Here is a 15,799-nt window from a genome sequence, read left to right on the forward strand (position 1 = left end):
AGTTCAAAACCAGCCTGAGCAAGAGCGAGACCCCGTCTCTACTATAAATAGAAAGAAATTAATTGGCCAACTGATATATATATATATAAAATTAGCCGGGCATGGTGGCGCATGCCTGTAGTCCCAGCTACTCGGGAGGCTGAGGCAGAAGGATCACTCGAGCCCAGGAGTTTGAGGTTGCTGTGAGCTAGGCTGACGCCATGGCACTCACTCTAGCCTGGGCAACAAAGCGAGACTCTGTCTCAAAAAAAAAAAAAAAAAAAAAAAAAAATCAGCCCTGACAATAATTTGCCTGGAACTATTTTAAAATGTTCAATAAGAAAAAAAGTCCAAAAGTAACATAAAGGAAGAAATACATACATAAAGTACCTTTCCTTCTAGGTGGCCCATATAAGTCATTTTTCCCTTAACAATCCTCTCTTTCTGAGGCTAAAAATCAAACTTCTAATATCATTGCCATAGAAATCACTGAGGAAAACAACTAGAGTTTAAGAACAAATGGGTCTGTGGCTGGAAAAAGAAATGACAGTGAACAAGCATATGAGGCTAGGCTGGCCTGCTTCTTGAACATCTGCCTGAAAATATAAAAAATAATTTTTATATTTTCAGGCCACTTAGATATGCTCAGGAATAAGCAGCACACTTATTTAAAGACCCTCTGGAGGGCTCAGAACTATGGGTCACATTCACAGGACTAGTTCAAAATCTGTTTCTACCAGGGAGGTGGACTGCTCCAAGGAGCCTCCAGCTCAGATTAGGGATAAGAGGGGTGGGAAATTTTGAAGCCTAAGATGATGGATCAAGCTGAGGAGAGCAAAGAGAGAAGGGTGGACCATTCAGCACTAAGGTACCTGGGGAGAGAGGACATGGAATAGGAGGGAAACAAATACAGGACAGATGAGAAGATGCAAAGAATGTAATCCTCTCATACATTTAGCTGCCTGCTTCCAAGACTCAAGGCTATTCATTGAATGGGTGAGCTGAAGTACAGTTAAACAATCCCTTAAGAGCTAACCAGGAACCTAGCCACCTGTAAAATAAATAATGAGATCTTCATGAATTAGAAAATGAATATAAAATGACTATTTGAATTACATTTTAGATAATTTATATTTTGGTAGAGATAATGTTACCAATAATATTGTTGCTTTGAGGAAAGAATGTTTTTTAATCTATCCAAGAAAGTACTTCTTTGAGGAAAGTATTCTGAAGATACTTTACTACATGAAAAAAGAAGTCACCTATAAGTTACCAAATCAGAGATTTCATTTTTTAAATTAAGAAAAAATCAGGAGTAATGACAACAGGCTACAACAAAGGCTACCCTCTGACTTACATGTTTTTAAGTTTTATTGAGATAAAATTTACATACCATAAAATTCACCCATTGTTAAGTATATAACTCAATGATTTTAATAAAATTGAGTTATGCAACCATCATCAGAATACCCTTATGTTTTAACAATGTGAGTTGTTAGTAGAAAATAAAACAAGCTACTTCTCCCACACTATAGTTGTACACAATTAAACTCATATTTAAACAAAAGCAACATCCACAAGGCTTGTCCCAAGAACCAGGCCTCCAGCAGAGGCCACAGTCAGGCTTTTCTCTGTTCTCTCCAATGCCTTGAAGCAGCGGAGTCTTCCAGTGGTTTTCCAGGCAAGTACTAAAACAATCTAGTGACACTCAATTCATTCATCACTAAAATATATAAAACACGGCAAAGAAGTCTCCATAAAGAGAAGACTAAAATCAGTTTTAAAATCATACGCATAATGCATTTTACCATCTTAATGACTGAGACATCTTCACCACTTCAAAAGTGGAGGAATAGCAGATGGTGAGTAGTATTTTAATGAATGAGATCTACTTGAGTGAATTTTGTCTGTGATTGTTCAGTACTATGAGTAGTAATTCCCTCAATTACCAAACAAAGAGCCTTTACTGCCCCATTAATCAACACTCCTGACAATTTTCTCTTCAAAAACTATTTCCGAATATATCATTTTGCTTTTTACATTCAGATACTTCTTACCCTAATTGAGCTTATCCTCTTCTCAATCTTGAAAATACATTTTAACTTGAAGAGCTTTTGTGATCCATTTAAAATCTCCAGCCTAAAGCAATTTTTTCATGGATGTCTGTGTGAAGTTATGGCTGTACCCCGGACATTATACAGAAAATGGAGAAAAGAAACACATCGTTCACATGGGTTTCATGCACAGTGGCTTGCTCTGTCAATGGCCATCTCTCTTCCACTCCCCGTCACTCCTCACACCCCGGCCCTGTCCATAGGAGATGCCTTCCACCCAGGAACTCCAGCCCTGCTCAGTCAAGCCCCTCCATCATATACTCCACAACACTCCACACTTTTCTTCAGAAGCCTAAGTTTGTAATGATATAACTGTGCCATTGACACATTAATATCTATCACTCAGATTCTAAGTCTGAGGAAGCTTCAGGTTCCTCGGCACACAGTAGGTTCTCCATAAATATGTGTTAAATCAATAAGCACTTGCTAACATTTTTGAATAGTCCCTCTTGTGGGCCAGCACACAGGGACATAGCAGGTGGGCAAAACAGACACAGCCCCAGCCGCTGCCTTCTTGGAGCTTATTATCCTCCAGGGAGGGGACAGACAAAAAAAGAAAACAAAAAATTAACATGTAATTAACAATCATGATAAGATTTGAATATCATCATCATTTCCTGGTGGGCACCACATGAACAAAAAAATGTTCATTTTTCATGGAGCTATACTTTTATCTGTTTGACACATTACTCATCCCTCCTACTTTCTGTTCCTCCTAGTAATAAATCTCAGCTGGTCAAACCAAAGTGAGACATGTTCAAGTTATCAACTGTCTTATACACTGGCTGAAAGTCCACCTGCCTGCAAATGTCTGGAGAATAAGCCTTCCAACTTGAAAACCGGATAATGGTTTTAAAAGATATATTTTCTAGGCACTAGGTTTAATAGAACAATGTTTTGGCAGAGCTTGCTAAAAGGGTAGGCAATTATTAACAAAGGATACCACAACCAAAAAATACTTTAAAATTCCTCCATCATATATTTTTTAAAAGGGACACATGGATTATAAAATATAGCTTTCACTAATGCTAATATTTTACTACTAAAACATTATTTTGTATAGATTCTTACAAAGTAGTCTTTTAGTGACTTGTTAATATCATTACAGTTTCAATAAATATTAACATTAGAAAAATAGTCTTAAGTTTAAAATGTGTTAAGAACCCTTAAGGGAAAAAAATTTACAGTATACATCGAATGCTTACTAACAATTCACTTTATGTGAGTTTTATTAAATCTTCACAAGAATGATGTCAAAGAGGTATTATCATCTTTGTCTTACAGATGGCAATAGAGGCTTACATGAAGTAACCTGACCCAAGGCAATTGTGTGATCTTTCAGAATTATTCCATCTCTGGGGTGGTGCCTAGTCAATGATATTTAGGGAATGGCCTATCATCACACTGAAATAAAGGGTAATGGCAGGGAACAGCAATATTGGACTACAGGGAATTCGCTTAGACATGCTTCATGATAAGCATGTCCGTGGACATTAAGTTCCTGTGATGGGCTGAATCGTATCCCCTCAAAATGCATATGCTGAAGCCCTCATCCCCAGCACTCCGGACTGCAACTGTATTTGAAGACAGGGTCTTTACAGAGGGAATTAAGTTAAAATGAGTTCCTTAGAGTGGGCTCTAATCCCGTATGACTGGAATCACTATAAGTTATGAGGAGGAAATCTGGACATATACAGTTACAGAAGGAAGACCAAGGGAAGGCACAGGGGGCAGGTGGCCATTTACAACCCAAGAAAAGTGGCCTCAGAAGAAACCAACCCCACGAACACCTGACCTCGGACTTCTGGCTTCCAGAACTGTGAGAAAATAAAGTTCTATTGTTTAAACCACCCAGCCTGTGGTGCTTCTCTGTGGCAGCCCTAGCAAACTAATACAGTTCCTGTCACGAGAGCTTGCTACATTCCCTAGAGCTCAGAGTTCAGTGACAGTCAGTTACAGTGGCATGGCTCACCCACGCCATTTTAAGACTGTCAATGACATCTGTTCAAATAAATTTATGTTCCCATCTCACTAGGCAGGAACGAAAATTCATGCATTAATATGTAGAGAATAAGTAGGAGGGAAACAAGAGTGAGACAGAGTTTAAGTACAGACATTTTATTCCCCTCATCCACTACTCCCAAAGATAAGATGTTCCCATGGGGAAATGCCCCCAAAGTGATCATCTCAGCTCTAGCACACCCCAGGAGCACCCCTCCCTTCCTACCCATCTGACCCAGAGAAAGCTTTAAGGGGGCCCAGGGAAGGGAGGTAGGGAAGTATGCCCAAGGACAGACAAGGAGAGTAAGATGATGTTCACAGGCAGGAGCCGGGGGAGGAGTGACACACAGAGGGTTGGGAGGGAAGGAAGAGCAGCAGGGCCCAGGAAAGGTTTTCCTTGGCTCTCCCTAACTCCACTCCCTTTCTTAACAGCCAAACCTAGGTGATGTGACAAGAAGAAAAAAAAAGTTCAAAGATTAGGATAGTGAAAAATTGAGAGACTTTCCCGGCTCTTCATTCCTTTTTTTATACTTTCTTTCTCCAGTTCACTCTATTCCCCACCTCTGCCTCTTCCAAAATATCCTATATCATCAGTATTCCCACTGCCTATCAACCACCTATTTAGGGGCCAGAGAAAGATAAGGATGGGAAGTACATATGAACAAGGCTGACCCCTCATAACTCACTCTCACTGCATCATAAACTCATCAACCACTAACTTATATTTGTAAATTGTTTGTAGAAGATAAATTTTTAGGTTGTCTGCCAAGTCCAAATCCCCCTGCTCTGACTGCCCCTCCCACCGAGGGGAGTGGGCCTCTGGAGTATGTTTGACTTATTTGACCAGGGGAAGCCCCAGGCCCAAACTGGGCCAGTAAGTCTCTTTCCTAGGAGCCTGAACTAGACTAACTGCTCAATCGTTTTTGATTGCTGGTCAGTCTCTAGCGATGACAGGGAACATGAGATGTCTGTAGGTTTGAAGGCTGAGGATGCTGTTTTAAAGGCAGAAATTTTGTCCTACATACACACAGAGAAAGCAAAAAAAAAAAAAAAAGAAGAAGAATGAAGGAGATGTATAGGTCATCAGAGACAACCTGCCCAAGAAAGTAATCTCAGATCCTATACAACATCCATTTCTTGGTTTTGGTCCCTTGGGTTCCTCATAAAAATTTATTTGTTTTTGTATAAACTGATATGTTTGTATTTGCAGCCAAAAGATAAAACAGTGATTTATAATTTACTAAGCACCTTCAGGTATGTTATCTCATTTGGGACTCACAATACCCTATAGAAATAAAGAGACCAGTTACGTTTACTCTTGTTTTGTATTATAGCTTAAGAAGTAGAGGCCCTTAGATATATATTGAGACTTGTCTTCTTGGTACCCCCTGCCACCACCGTTAAAGGACATCCAGGCTATCCAGAAGAGAGAAGAGAACCCAAGGAGAAGCTCTGTGAGATGAAACACATAGAGAGTGAGGCCACATGAAGGGAAACTGAGGCAATCCAGGCAAACTCCCAGGTGAATGGTGCCACAGGAATAATCCCAGCCAACAGAGGACAAGAGCAGAAAAGTTGCTTGGTCAACTCACTGAACGTAAGATGCCATATGTTATTGTTGTTTTAAGCCATTAGCTTTTGGGATGGCTTGTCACACAACAACAGATAAATGAGAGAGAGGTTAGATAGCTTCTCCTATATCTCAAAGATAATAAACAGAGCTTGTATCCAGGTCTCCTGACTAATTTCAGTGATTTATTCGCTGTTCTAAGATATGACTGAAAATGAAGAAAAATAACTCAAAAGTTTCACACGTCATTTAAATAATAGAAAACGAATTTTAGCTCAGAACACCCAACTGTGAAATTATCCTGTCAGCATGTAAATGAATTAAAAATATACGTATGTAAATGTGGACAGGTAGGAGAGTGTTATTAAAATACTGAGCATGATTACACAATGACTAAATGCTTTTCTTCTGGGTTGCAAGCATTTTTTTAAAACCTACCAAAGACAGAATACACAACAATGTTCACAGCAGTATTATTTCTAATAACTAAAAAAAAAGGAACAACTCAATCACCCAATGACAGGAAAAAGGACAAATCATGATATATCCATACAATAGTAAAAATAAGGAACCACAGTTTCATGCATCAACATGGATAAATTTCAAAAATATAAATAATAAAAAGTGAAAGAACACAAACACAGCTTAATATCATTTATATAAAATCCCCAAAACACAAGCCTTAGCAATATATTATATAGGAATACATATGTAATAAAAGCAATAATGAAAACCCAGGGAATAAGTACAAAATTCGAAATAGCAGGTTCCTTTAAAGGAAAAGAAACAGAAACACTTGGAGAAAGGTACAGAGAGGGCTCCAAAGACATTGGTCATATTTCATTTCTTAATCTGGGTAGCAGACCTGTTTGTGTATTATGCAACAACCTATACCATATATCTGCAATAAACAGCTTTTTGTATTTATAAAGTAGTTCATAATAAAAGCACACTTAAAAAAAGAAACTAGCAAAGGAAAATTAGATTGTCCTGCAATATGTGTTTCCTAATACACAAAAATCAAACTAGTTCCCAAATGCTCTATAATTTTATTTTAAAAGAATAAAAAAAGGACACACTACAGAGATATACTCTCCCAATTACATAGAAACAATGGCAAAGCTCCCTATAGTTCATAACTCATTAAAATTGTTACTAAGGGGAAAATATATTTAAATATAATGCTTAAAATACTTCATTTAGCCCTTTTCAGTTAGTTTTTGGGACCTGCCTATATAATATCTGCTGTATTTTCCCACAACAAAATTTCCTCTGTCCTTCAAAGTAAGGGCCTAATGAATTATCTAGACTTCCCATGAATTTGCCTGCCCTGGACAGGGGTCCCCAATAGGACCACACTGCAGACTAAAAGCCCTCCTCTTTCCTGGCCAGAGTTGACTGTATCAGGAAGGAACAGCTGACCCAAAGTCAACCAATCCTGGTCTGCCACCTGCCTACCTCTCCAGCTTTATTCCCACTACTCACTCCCTTAAATCAATGCACCTGCTATATCTTTCCTTCATGGCACCTGTCACAATTGTAAAATAATTACCTGTATATTTCAGTGATTACTCATTTATATTTGTCTCTCCTCCTAAACTATAAGATCCATGAGGGTAGAAACAAGTCAGTTTTTGCTCACTATTGTGTTCTCCCAACCAGCACAATTCCTGATACACAGTAGGCATTCAAGAAGATTTTTTTTTTTTAGTAAAAGGAAGAAAGGACTGTAATATTATGCCTCTTTTTCGCTAAAACTTTGTTTTTATTTCATTAAACTTATATGGAAATACACCCATTTTGAGCAGACCCAAAATTAAGACAAAAGAACAAAAGTCCTAACAGAATCTACATGTATCCTCATAGAGGAAAACTTCACAGAATGCCACATTAAATTTGACAAGTTTAAGGAGTTTATAGAAACATACCTGAATGAAGTTGAATTTTCCCAATAACACCTTCTACCAACCCCAAACAAATGGGATTCCAGGCAAGAAGAAGATCCGTAGCTAAAATAAAAGAAGCAGTCATGAGAAAACATTCCCCAGAAAACATATTAAAACAATATCTTTTTATTATTTTATTATTATTTTTTACATTACCCAGTTTCAAGAATAACACAGTATCTTTAGCAGTGTATTAAAAAATGATCAACAGCCCCAAAAAGCAGTATGAACATCCACAATTGCTTATATTGCCATAAAGCAATTTACGACAAGGCATTAAATCTGAGGCCTGAAGAAGACTTCTGATACAAGGACAGGTATGGGGAGAGAATTGACTTGCAGAAACTATGCCCAGATGGAGAAGTGGTACCTTGGCGCCCTACAGTGGAGGAAAGAGGCTGGTACACTACAAGGCAGCAAACTGAGGAATTATCCACACTCCTACAGCACAGAGCCAATCTCAGATCCAGAAAGGCGGCCTGGGACATTGCCATAAAGCCATCCACTTACTGTATCACACTCTGGAAAATATCTTTTCCTAAAGGTGCTTACATCAAGCAAAGAAACCATGGAAAGCCAAGGGCAAAAACAATAGACCCTATTTCCATTTATCAAGTGCCTTCTATGTGCCAGGCATCTCAATCAGGGTTCCTCACTGAGCCACAGACCAGACAGCGATTTGAGTGACTGTTTTCTCATTTCTGCCATACGAGAAATGAGATGGCACATAGCTGGTACCATTCTAGACACACAGGAGAAAAACATGGTCATTACACACAACAGATGGGTAAAGACAAGAGGGCTTAATTCAGGCCGGGCGCTGTGGCTCACGCCTGTAATCCTAGCTCTTGGGAGGCCGAGGCGGGCGGATTGCTCGAGGTCAGGAGTTCAAAACCAGCCTGAGCAAGACCCCGTCTCTACTATAAATAGAAAGAAATTAATTGGCCAACTGATATATACATATAAAATTAGCCGGGCATGGTGGCGCATGCCTGTAGTCCCAGCTACCCGGGAGGCTGAGGCAGAAGGATCACTCGAGCCCAGGAGTTTGAGGTTGCTGTGAGCTAGGCTGACGCCACGGCACTCACTCTAGCCCGGGCAACAAAGTGACACTCTGTCTCAATAAAAAAAAAAAAAAAAAAAAAAGAGGGCTTAATTCTCTCGTGGAACTCAAGTTGCAAAAGGCTGTTATATACATGGTGATAAACATAACATTTGGGGTAGTTCAACAGCTGAAAAAGATTAGCAAGAATGAAAACAATATTTCTCTTGGCAGACAATTAAAGTTACAATTTAATTATTACCATTTAAATGTTATTTTAGTGAAACTTATACTCAATAAATAACTCAGGGGATAATTATACAATTAATAGTTTAGTCTCCAAATCCATTTGCGTTTTGACTATTGTATCTCGAATGTCTTTGTTATATTCAATGGGTGGCAAAACAACTTATTTGTTTTGATTGCAAGAATCAGGTATTTTTTTAAAAAATAAGGCTACTATATACATTAACATTTCTGATTTTGACAACTCTGAGTTAGGTATCAGGAGTCCCGTTTTACAGACAAGGAAATGGACTTAGAAAAGAAACATGGCCAAGTCATACATGAATCAGAAGACTATAATCAGTAGCCAAGCTACCTGGTTCACAGCCTGTGCTTTAAACAATCCTGTTACACTGCCTCCCTCAGAAACTATGTGAAACTAAATCAATAATAATTTTTAAATGACATGCATTATTATAAAAGCAGTACTGTAAAATTGGAAAAAAATACATATCACCCCATCTCACCACCCATAGATAGTATTTTCCTACATTACAGGTAATATGTTTGTATGCATAACAAACTGGAATAATATAAAAACAGCATTCTATAGTAATTTTTTTCTTCTAACATTTCATGAGTATTTTCTTCTTTGAAATATTCTTCAAAATTATAACTTCATGGTGGCACAATTTTCCACTTAAGTACTTCCTCAAAGAAAGCAGTTAAGTAATTTCTAGTCTTTCCCCTAATACAAAAACACTGTGATAAATGATGAACATTATGCAAACATTTTATTTGCCTCCCTAATTAATAGCTTTTGGACAGATTCCTAAGGAATGAAATGAGTAGGTCGAAACATTAAAAAAATATAAAGCTCTCAAATATTAGCAAATTACTTTTTACAAAGGTTATACTAAGTTAGATTTCTGGCAGAAGCATATGAAAATGCTTGTTTTAAAGTATTCTTGAGGGCCTAGCACTTTGGGAGGCTGAGGTGGGAGGATGGCTTGAGGTCAGGAATTCAAGACTAGCCCTTAAGCAACATAGTGAGACCCCATCTCTACAAAAAACAGAAAAATTAGCCAGATGTGGTAGCACGTGGTCCCAACTACTAGAAAGGCCTAGGCAGGAGGATCCCTTAAGGCCAGGAGTTTAAGCTTACCGTGAGCTATGATCATGCAACTGCCCTCATGCCTAGGCAACAAAGACAGACCCTATCTCCAAAAAAAATATCATAAAAATTTAAAAAATAAACTATTCTTGCCAGCATTTAGAATTTCTTTTTCAATTTTGCTAACTGGATGGCCTCTATTTCCTAACATGATGTTTACTTTCTTTCTGTTACTGGTAAGATTAAACACCTGATTATAAAACTGGCTGCTTATGTTTCTTTTATGATTTTCTTGTTCGTATCTTCTAACAATTTTTCTTTATAGTCCCTATTGACTCATGAGTTCTATTTGTATTAAGGACTTTAACATGTTTACAAATATTTTCAGTTTTTAATTTTTATACAAATTTAGCATTTTCATTAACTTTAGGCTTAAAAAGTTATTCCTTACTTAATATCAATTACTTATTTAGTGATTTTATCTCTTTGTTAATTTTTAAATATTTAACTCCAACTCTTTTGGAATAAAGACATTCTGATTTATTTCCAAACAGTGATCTAGGATCCCTCTATTGGGCAGGCCACTTCTCAACATCTGGCAATGCAGATGCCCCTGCTAAGGAAAGAGCTCTAGCTATCCATAATCCTGCCAGCCTGACCTCAGACAAATGGACCACAGTTGTAAGACTCTGTATGCCAGTCTGTGGGTACCAAATCAGCTTTAGGAATAGGGAGAAGGAGGAACAGGAAGAAGTTAGAGCTAATGTAGTCCTCAGGGAGAGAAGTGAAAGAGGGAGAGAATGTAGTCCTCAGGGAGAGAAGTGAAAGAGGGAGAGAATGTAGTCATCAGGGAGAGAAGTGAAAGAGGGAGAGAATGTAGTCATCAGGGAGAGAAGTGAAAGAGGGAGAGAATGTAGTCATCAGGGAGAGAAGTGAAAGAGGGAGAGAATGTAGTCATCAGGGAGAGAAGTGAAGAAGTGAAACTTCATGCATAGGGAAAGCAGCAATAATACAGAGAAAAGAAAGTACAAGATTTGGTCTGGAATTTGTCCTATTGCTGGAGACCAACACATATCAGAACCAGGCACTGTATGAGGTTAAGATGACACAAAATAAAGGAGCAAACAGTCTAGATAACCGAGGACCAGCAAGTACACTGGGGATTTGAATTGAAAACCAAACTGAGGACACTGGTACTTTGAGACGGGAGCCTGCCAACCTCCTCATTTGCTGGCAAATTAGTAAACTCTTCTTTCCTTCTCAAATCACTTGTCCTCATTCTTCTGATGTGGCCTCAGGGACAAGTGCCGAACCTCGGTAACAGAATTTGGTGTCCCTGGGTAGGTGGCCTCTCAGGTGGATCAGCATCCTGACTGCTGGAGGAAGCACGGAGCAGCCCCAGGACAAGTTGTGGGTCTTCACTGGAAGGAGCAGCTTCTTTTCAAGCTGAGAGAGCAAGGGATGGCCCCAGCAGTTGCGGGAGCCTGTTTTAACTCCAGGGAACTCCCGCCTCTTTCTAAAGTAGACGTAGTTCTCCACAACCTGAACTGACTTGAGAAGGAAACAGATTTGGGAAGCATCGTGATAGCCACAGCCATTCGTAAGCGAAGTTCCTCGGGATGCCTAGACCCTGTTTCCACCCATATGGGTGGAGGGGGTTTCATACCACCCTGTTGGATTTGTTTTGAGATGCTAGTTTGGGGGTGGAAGAGGTTGAGTGGAACTAGAGAACCTGATTAGAATTTGGAACTTTTTTTTTATTTTAGCGTATTATGGGGGTACAAGTGTTAAGGTTACATGTATTGCCCATGGCCCCCTCCCCCTCGAGTAAGAGCTTCAAGCGTGACCATCCCCCAAATGTTGCACATCTTACTCGTTATGGTTGTACATACCCATCCCCTCCTCCCCACTCCCACCCTCCTGACACCCGATAAATGTTACTCCTATATGTCCACTTAGGTGTTGATTCGTTAATACCAATTTGCTGGTGAGTACATGTGATGCTGGTTTTTCCATTCTTTTTTTTTTTTTGAGACAGAGTCTCGCTTTGTTGCCCAGACTAGAGTGAGTGCCGTGGCGTCAGCCTAGCTCACAGCAACCTCAAACTCCTGGCTCAAGCAATCCTCCTGCCTCAGCCTCCCAAGTAGCTGGGACTACAGGCATTCGCCACCATGCCCGGCTAATTTTTTGTATATATTAGTTGGCCAATTAATTTCTTTCTATTTATAGTGGAGACGGGGTCTCGCTCTTGCTCAGGCTGGTTTCGAACTCCTGACCTCGAGCAATCTGCCCGCCTCGGCCTCCGCCTCCCAGAGAGCTAGGATTACAGGCGTGAGCCACCGCGCCCAGCTGGTTTTTCCATTCTTAAGATACTTCACTTAGTAGAATGGGTTCCAGCTCTATCCAGGAATATACAAGAGGTGTTATATCACCTCTTGTGAATCACCTAAGAAACCATTGTTTCTTAAAGCTGAGTAGTTGAATTTGGAACTTATTTGCAGTGGTTCCCAAGGAACCAGGGAGATTGGGGGATGTTGGTTCTCATTTGAGAATTTGGTTCTCGTTTGGAACACTTCCCCTCTGGTCGGCCTCGGCATTTTGTGTTGAGAATTCTCTGTATTTGTTTTTGTGAGTTTTGTTGCAACATCAGGAAGCAAAGTCCCTTGGGAAAATAAACGCTGGATGCCAATGTACGCACTGGAGTGTGAGAAGTGGCTGTTAAATGAAAATTCCCATTTGATCGGTAGGCCATGGCATTTTAGATTGTGTTGGGAATTCCCTATATTGTTAGTGTTTGTTTGTAAGTTTCTGTACTGCTTGTCTGGTGAGTTTTTGTATTGTGATACCACTTGTATGGAGTGTGAGAAAAAGTGGTGATTGATGGTCCTTGGTTTATTCTGAGCTATTGGTTCTTTTCCCAGAAATTTGGTGTTTGAATCCTAATTTAGATTTGGAGGTACATTCTAAAGGGTCTCCCCCATTGCTTCTTCCTCCCAAAAGTTAATTTCAATGAGCTGTTCTGTGCTTTTGCAAAAGAGGAAACCAAACTGCCTTGTTTGTAGATAAATAATAATAGCCTGAGTTACACGTAAGAGGGTGGGAACGACTCAGTGGTGAAACACTGTAGAGTCCCACCCGCAATCAACAGGCTGTGACCCACTACACTAAACCCTAGACCACAGCCCAGTTGCTTCTCTTAAAGAAAAGGAAACAAACCCTTTAAAAATAAGGAAAAACGGCCGGGCGCGGTGGCTCACGCCTGTAATCCTAGCACTCTGGGAGGCCGAGGCGGGGGAATTTCTCGAGGTCAGGAGTTCGAGACAAGCCTGAGCAAGAGCAAGACCCCATCTCTACTATAAATAGAAAGAAATTAATTGGCCAACTAATATATATATAGAAAAATTAGCCGGGCATGGTAGCACATGCCTGTAGTCCCAGCTACTTGGGAGGCTGAGGCAGGAGGATTGCTTGAGCCCAGGAGTTTGAGGTTGCTGTGAGCTAGGCTGAAGCCACTGCACTCTAGCGCAGGCAGCAGAGTGAGACTCTGTCTCAAAAAAATAAATAAATAAATAAATAATAAATATATACAAATAAGGAAAGACAAAGAGAACAACCCCCTTGGGGAACCCCAGTTGGGGTTTATGGCACCTCTACTTGCAAGTATTTATATAAATGAGAAGGTTCAAAGGCATGCCAGGTTTTCTAAGATGACAATTCTTACGCACAAGTTTTTACTAAAGAGCAGATTATATCAAGGAAAATTCAGAGCTCAAATGGTTGACCTGCCACTACAGAGTTAAAATGTTTGAGTCTCAAGCTCTCTGCTTGAGATAAACTCATTGTTTATGGCAGGCTTCTTCAAACTAAGGCCCCGTGGGCCACAGGCAGGTGTTTTTGCCCATTTGTTTTTTTACTTCAAAATAAGATATGTGCAGTGTGCACAGGAATTTGCTTATAGTTTTTTTTTAAACTAGTCCGGTCCTCCAACGGTCTGAGGGACAGTGAACTGGCCCCGTTTAAAAAGCTTGAGGGCCGTGCGCGGTGGCTCACGCCTGTAATCCTAGCACTCTGGGAGGCCGAGGCGGGCAGATTGCTCAAGGTCGGGAGTTCGAAACCAGCCTGAGCGAGACCCCGTCTCTACTAAAAATAGAAAGAAATTAATTGACCAACTAAAAGTATATATACAAAAAATTAGCTGGGCATGGTGGTGCATGCCTGTAGTCCCAGCTACTTGGGAGGCTGAGGCAGGAGGATCGCTTGAGCCCAGGAGTTTGAGGTTGCTGTGAGCTAGGCTGACGCCACAGCACTCACTCTAGCCTGGGCAACAAAAGTGAGACTCTGTCTCAAAAAAATAAAAAAATAATAAATAAATAAATAAATAAATAAAAAGTTTGAGGACCCCTGGTTTATGGTATAAACAATGATCTGTGTTTGCTTGATTTTTGATAAATGAGGTCCTCTCACCCCCACCAGAACCCCTGCAGCTGGCCAGGGTGAGGCACTGGGTGGGGCCACAGCCCAGGGCGGACCCGGCAGGAGGTGGGGAACCAGTGGCACAGGCACTCAGCCCACCACCGCATGCAGCAAGGAGGAAGGGGGAAGAAACATCTGCCACCGCCTCCATCTTGGCACCATGGGAGGGGTTGGCGAGGGTGGGACCTGAACTAACTCTTCAGTCCCATGCCCAGTAAATTACGATTTGGGGTTCAGAAAGGTCTCTCCTGGCAGCAAATTCAATTTGGCCAGAGGGTTCTCGAAGCCAGAGGAGGACAATTTATATATCCAGAGAGAAAGGGTAAACATTTATATGGATTCTAAATACGCTTTTATGATTGTACATACTCATAGTGCCAACTGAAAGAAAAAGAAAAAGGGTCTCCTGACAGTGGCATATTAAGTATGCCACTGAAATAATGGCCTCAATACAGGCCACAGCTGAGCTGAAGCAGGTGGCCAGTATGGCAAAAAGAAGTCAGGCTACTGGTAGAGCTGCTAAGGAGGCCACTGGAAGTGACTGGTTCCTCAGGGCCTTGACACCCCCAGCTAGATTTAGATCCCCTTTAAAACTAAAGACTGAGACTCTGACATTTGGGATGGCACAGCTAAGTGGAGGCAGAATTCTCATGAACTCGTTCTCCTACCCGAAGTTTTGGTTTGGCCTTTCATGAGGCACCTACATGAATGCACACGTTAGGGGCGTGATGCCTTAATGGATTTGGGGGGACCTTATTTTGGAGAATCCTGTTTGCAACTAACTGTTTAAGTGCTTGGGGTGGTCCAAGGATAGGAAGGTGACCCACTACACAGGAAGCCCAACATGTGGTGGTCCAGCCTTTCATGATTGGCAGCTTTACTCAGATGCCCAAGCTTGTATTGGTAAATACCTGTTCAGGCTGGGTAGAGGTTTCTCCTACCCGTACAGAGAGAACATCTGAGGTTCCAAGACGGGTTCCTATCAGGAGCTGCTGACCCGAGACAGGGCCTTTGCTGAGTTCCTGCACACATACACCAGTGCAGAACAGGACTGGGCCTCAGAGGATGATGGGATAACAGGCATCAGCAATCCAGGGAAGGAGGCCAAGCAGATAGAGAATGACCCTCTGGTGATGGACAGACAGCTGCAGATGGCTCACCAGCTCCTCCTCCTATAGTGAGGATGTCAACAGACACCCCATTGTCAACAGGACCCAGAATCACACTCCACAGAGCCCTGGGCATTTCACAAGAGTGATAATGGACCCTCCTTTGTGGCAGAGGCAACCCAGCAAGTAAACAAAGCCCTAAAATTAATTCAGGAAATCCATCTAA

At 40.8% G+C, this 15,799-nt stretch overlaps 1 protein-coding gene across 3 annotated transcripts in view; it reads right to left on the reverse strand.

Moving 5' to 3' along the window:
* The window catches only part of INPP5F (inositol polyphosphate-5-phosphatase F), a 90,428-nt gene that overhangs the window by 55,673 nt on the left and 18,956 nt on the right, over positions 1 to 15,799 (reverse strand). For 2 of the 3 annotated variants that reach the window (XM_012739168.3, XM_076009749.1), the window contains exon 2: positions 7,593 to 7,673. In XM_012739168.3, the coding sequence (XP_012594622.1) occupies positions 7,593 to 7,673 (81 nt within the window). Of the gene's footprint in view, positions 1 to 2,520; positions 2,604 to 7,592; positions 7,674 to 15,799 lie in introns of all 3 variants that reach the window. The other variant, XM_076009748.1, reaches the window with a different exon arrangement.

The sequence above is a fragment of the Microcebus murinus genome, chromosome 14 (assembly GCF_040939455.1).
Source record: "Microcebus murinus isolate Inina chromosome 14, M.murinus_Inina_mat1.0, whole genome shotgun sequence".
NCBI lineage: Eukaryota > Metazoa > Chordata > Mammalia > Primates > Cheirogaleidae > Microcebus > Microcebus murinus.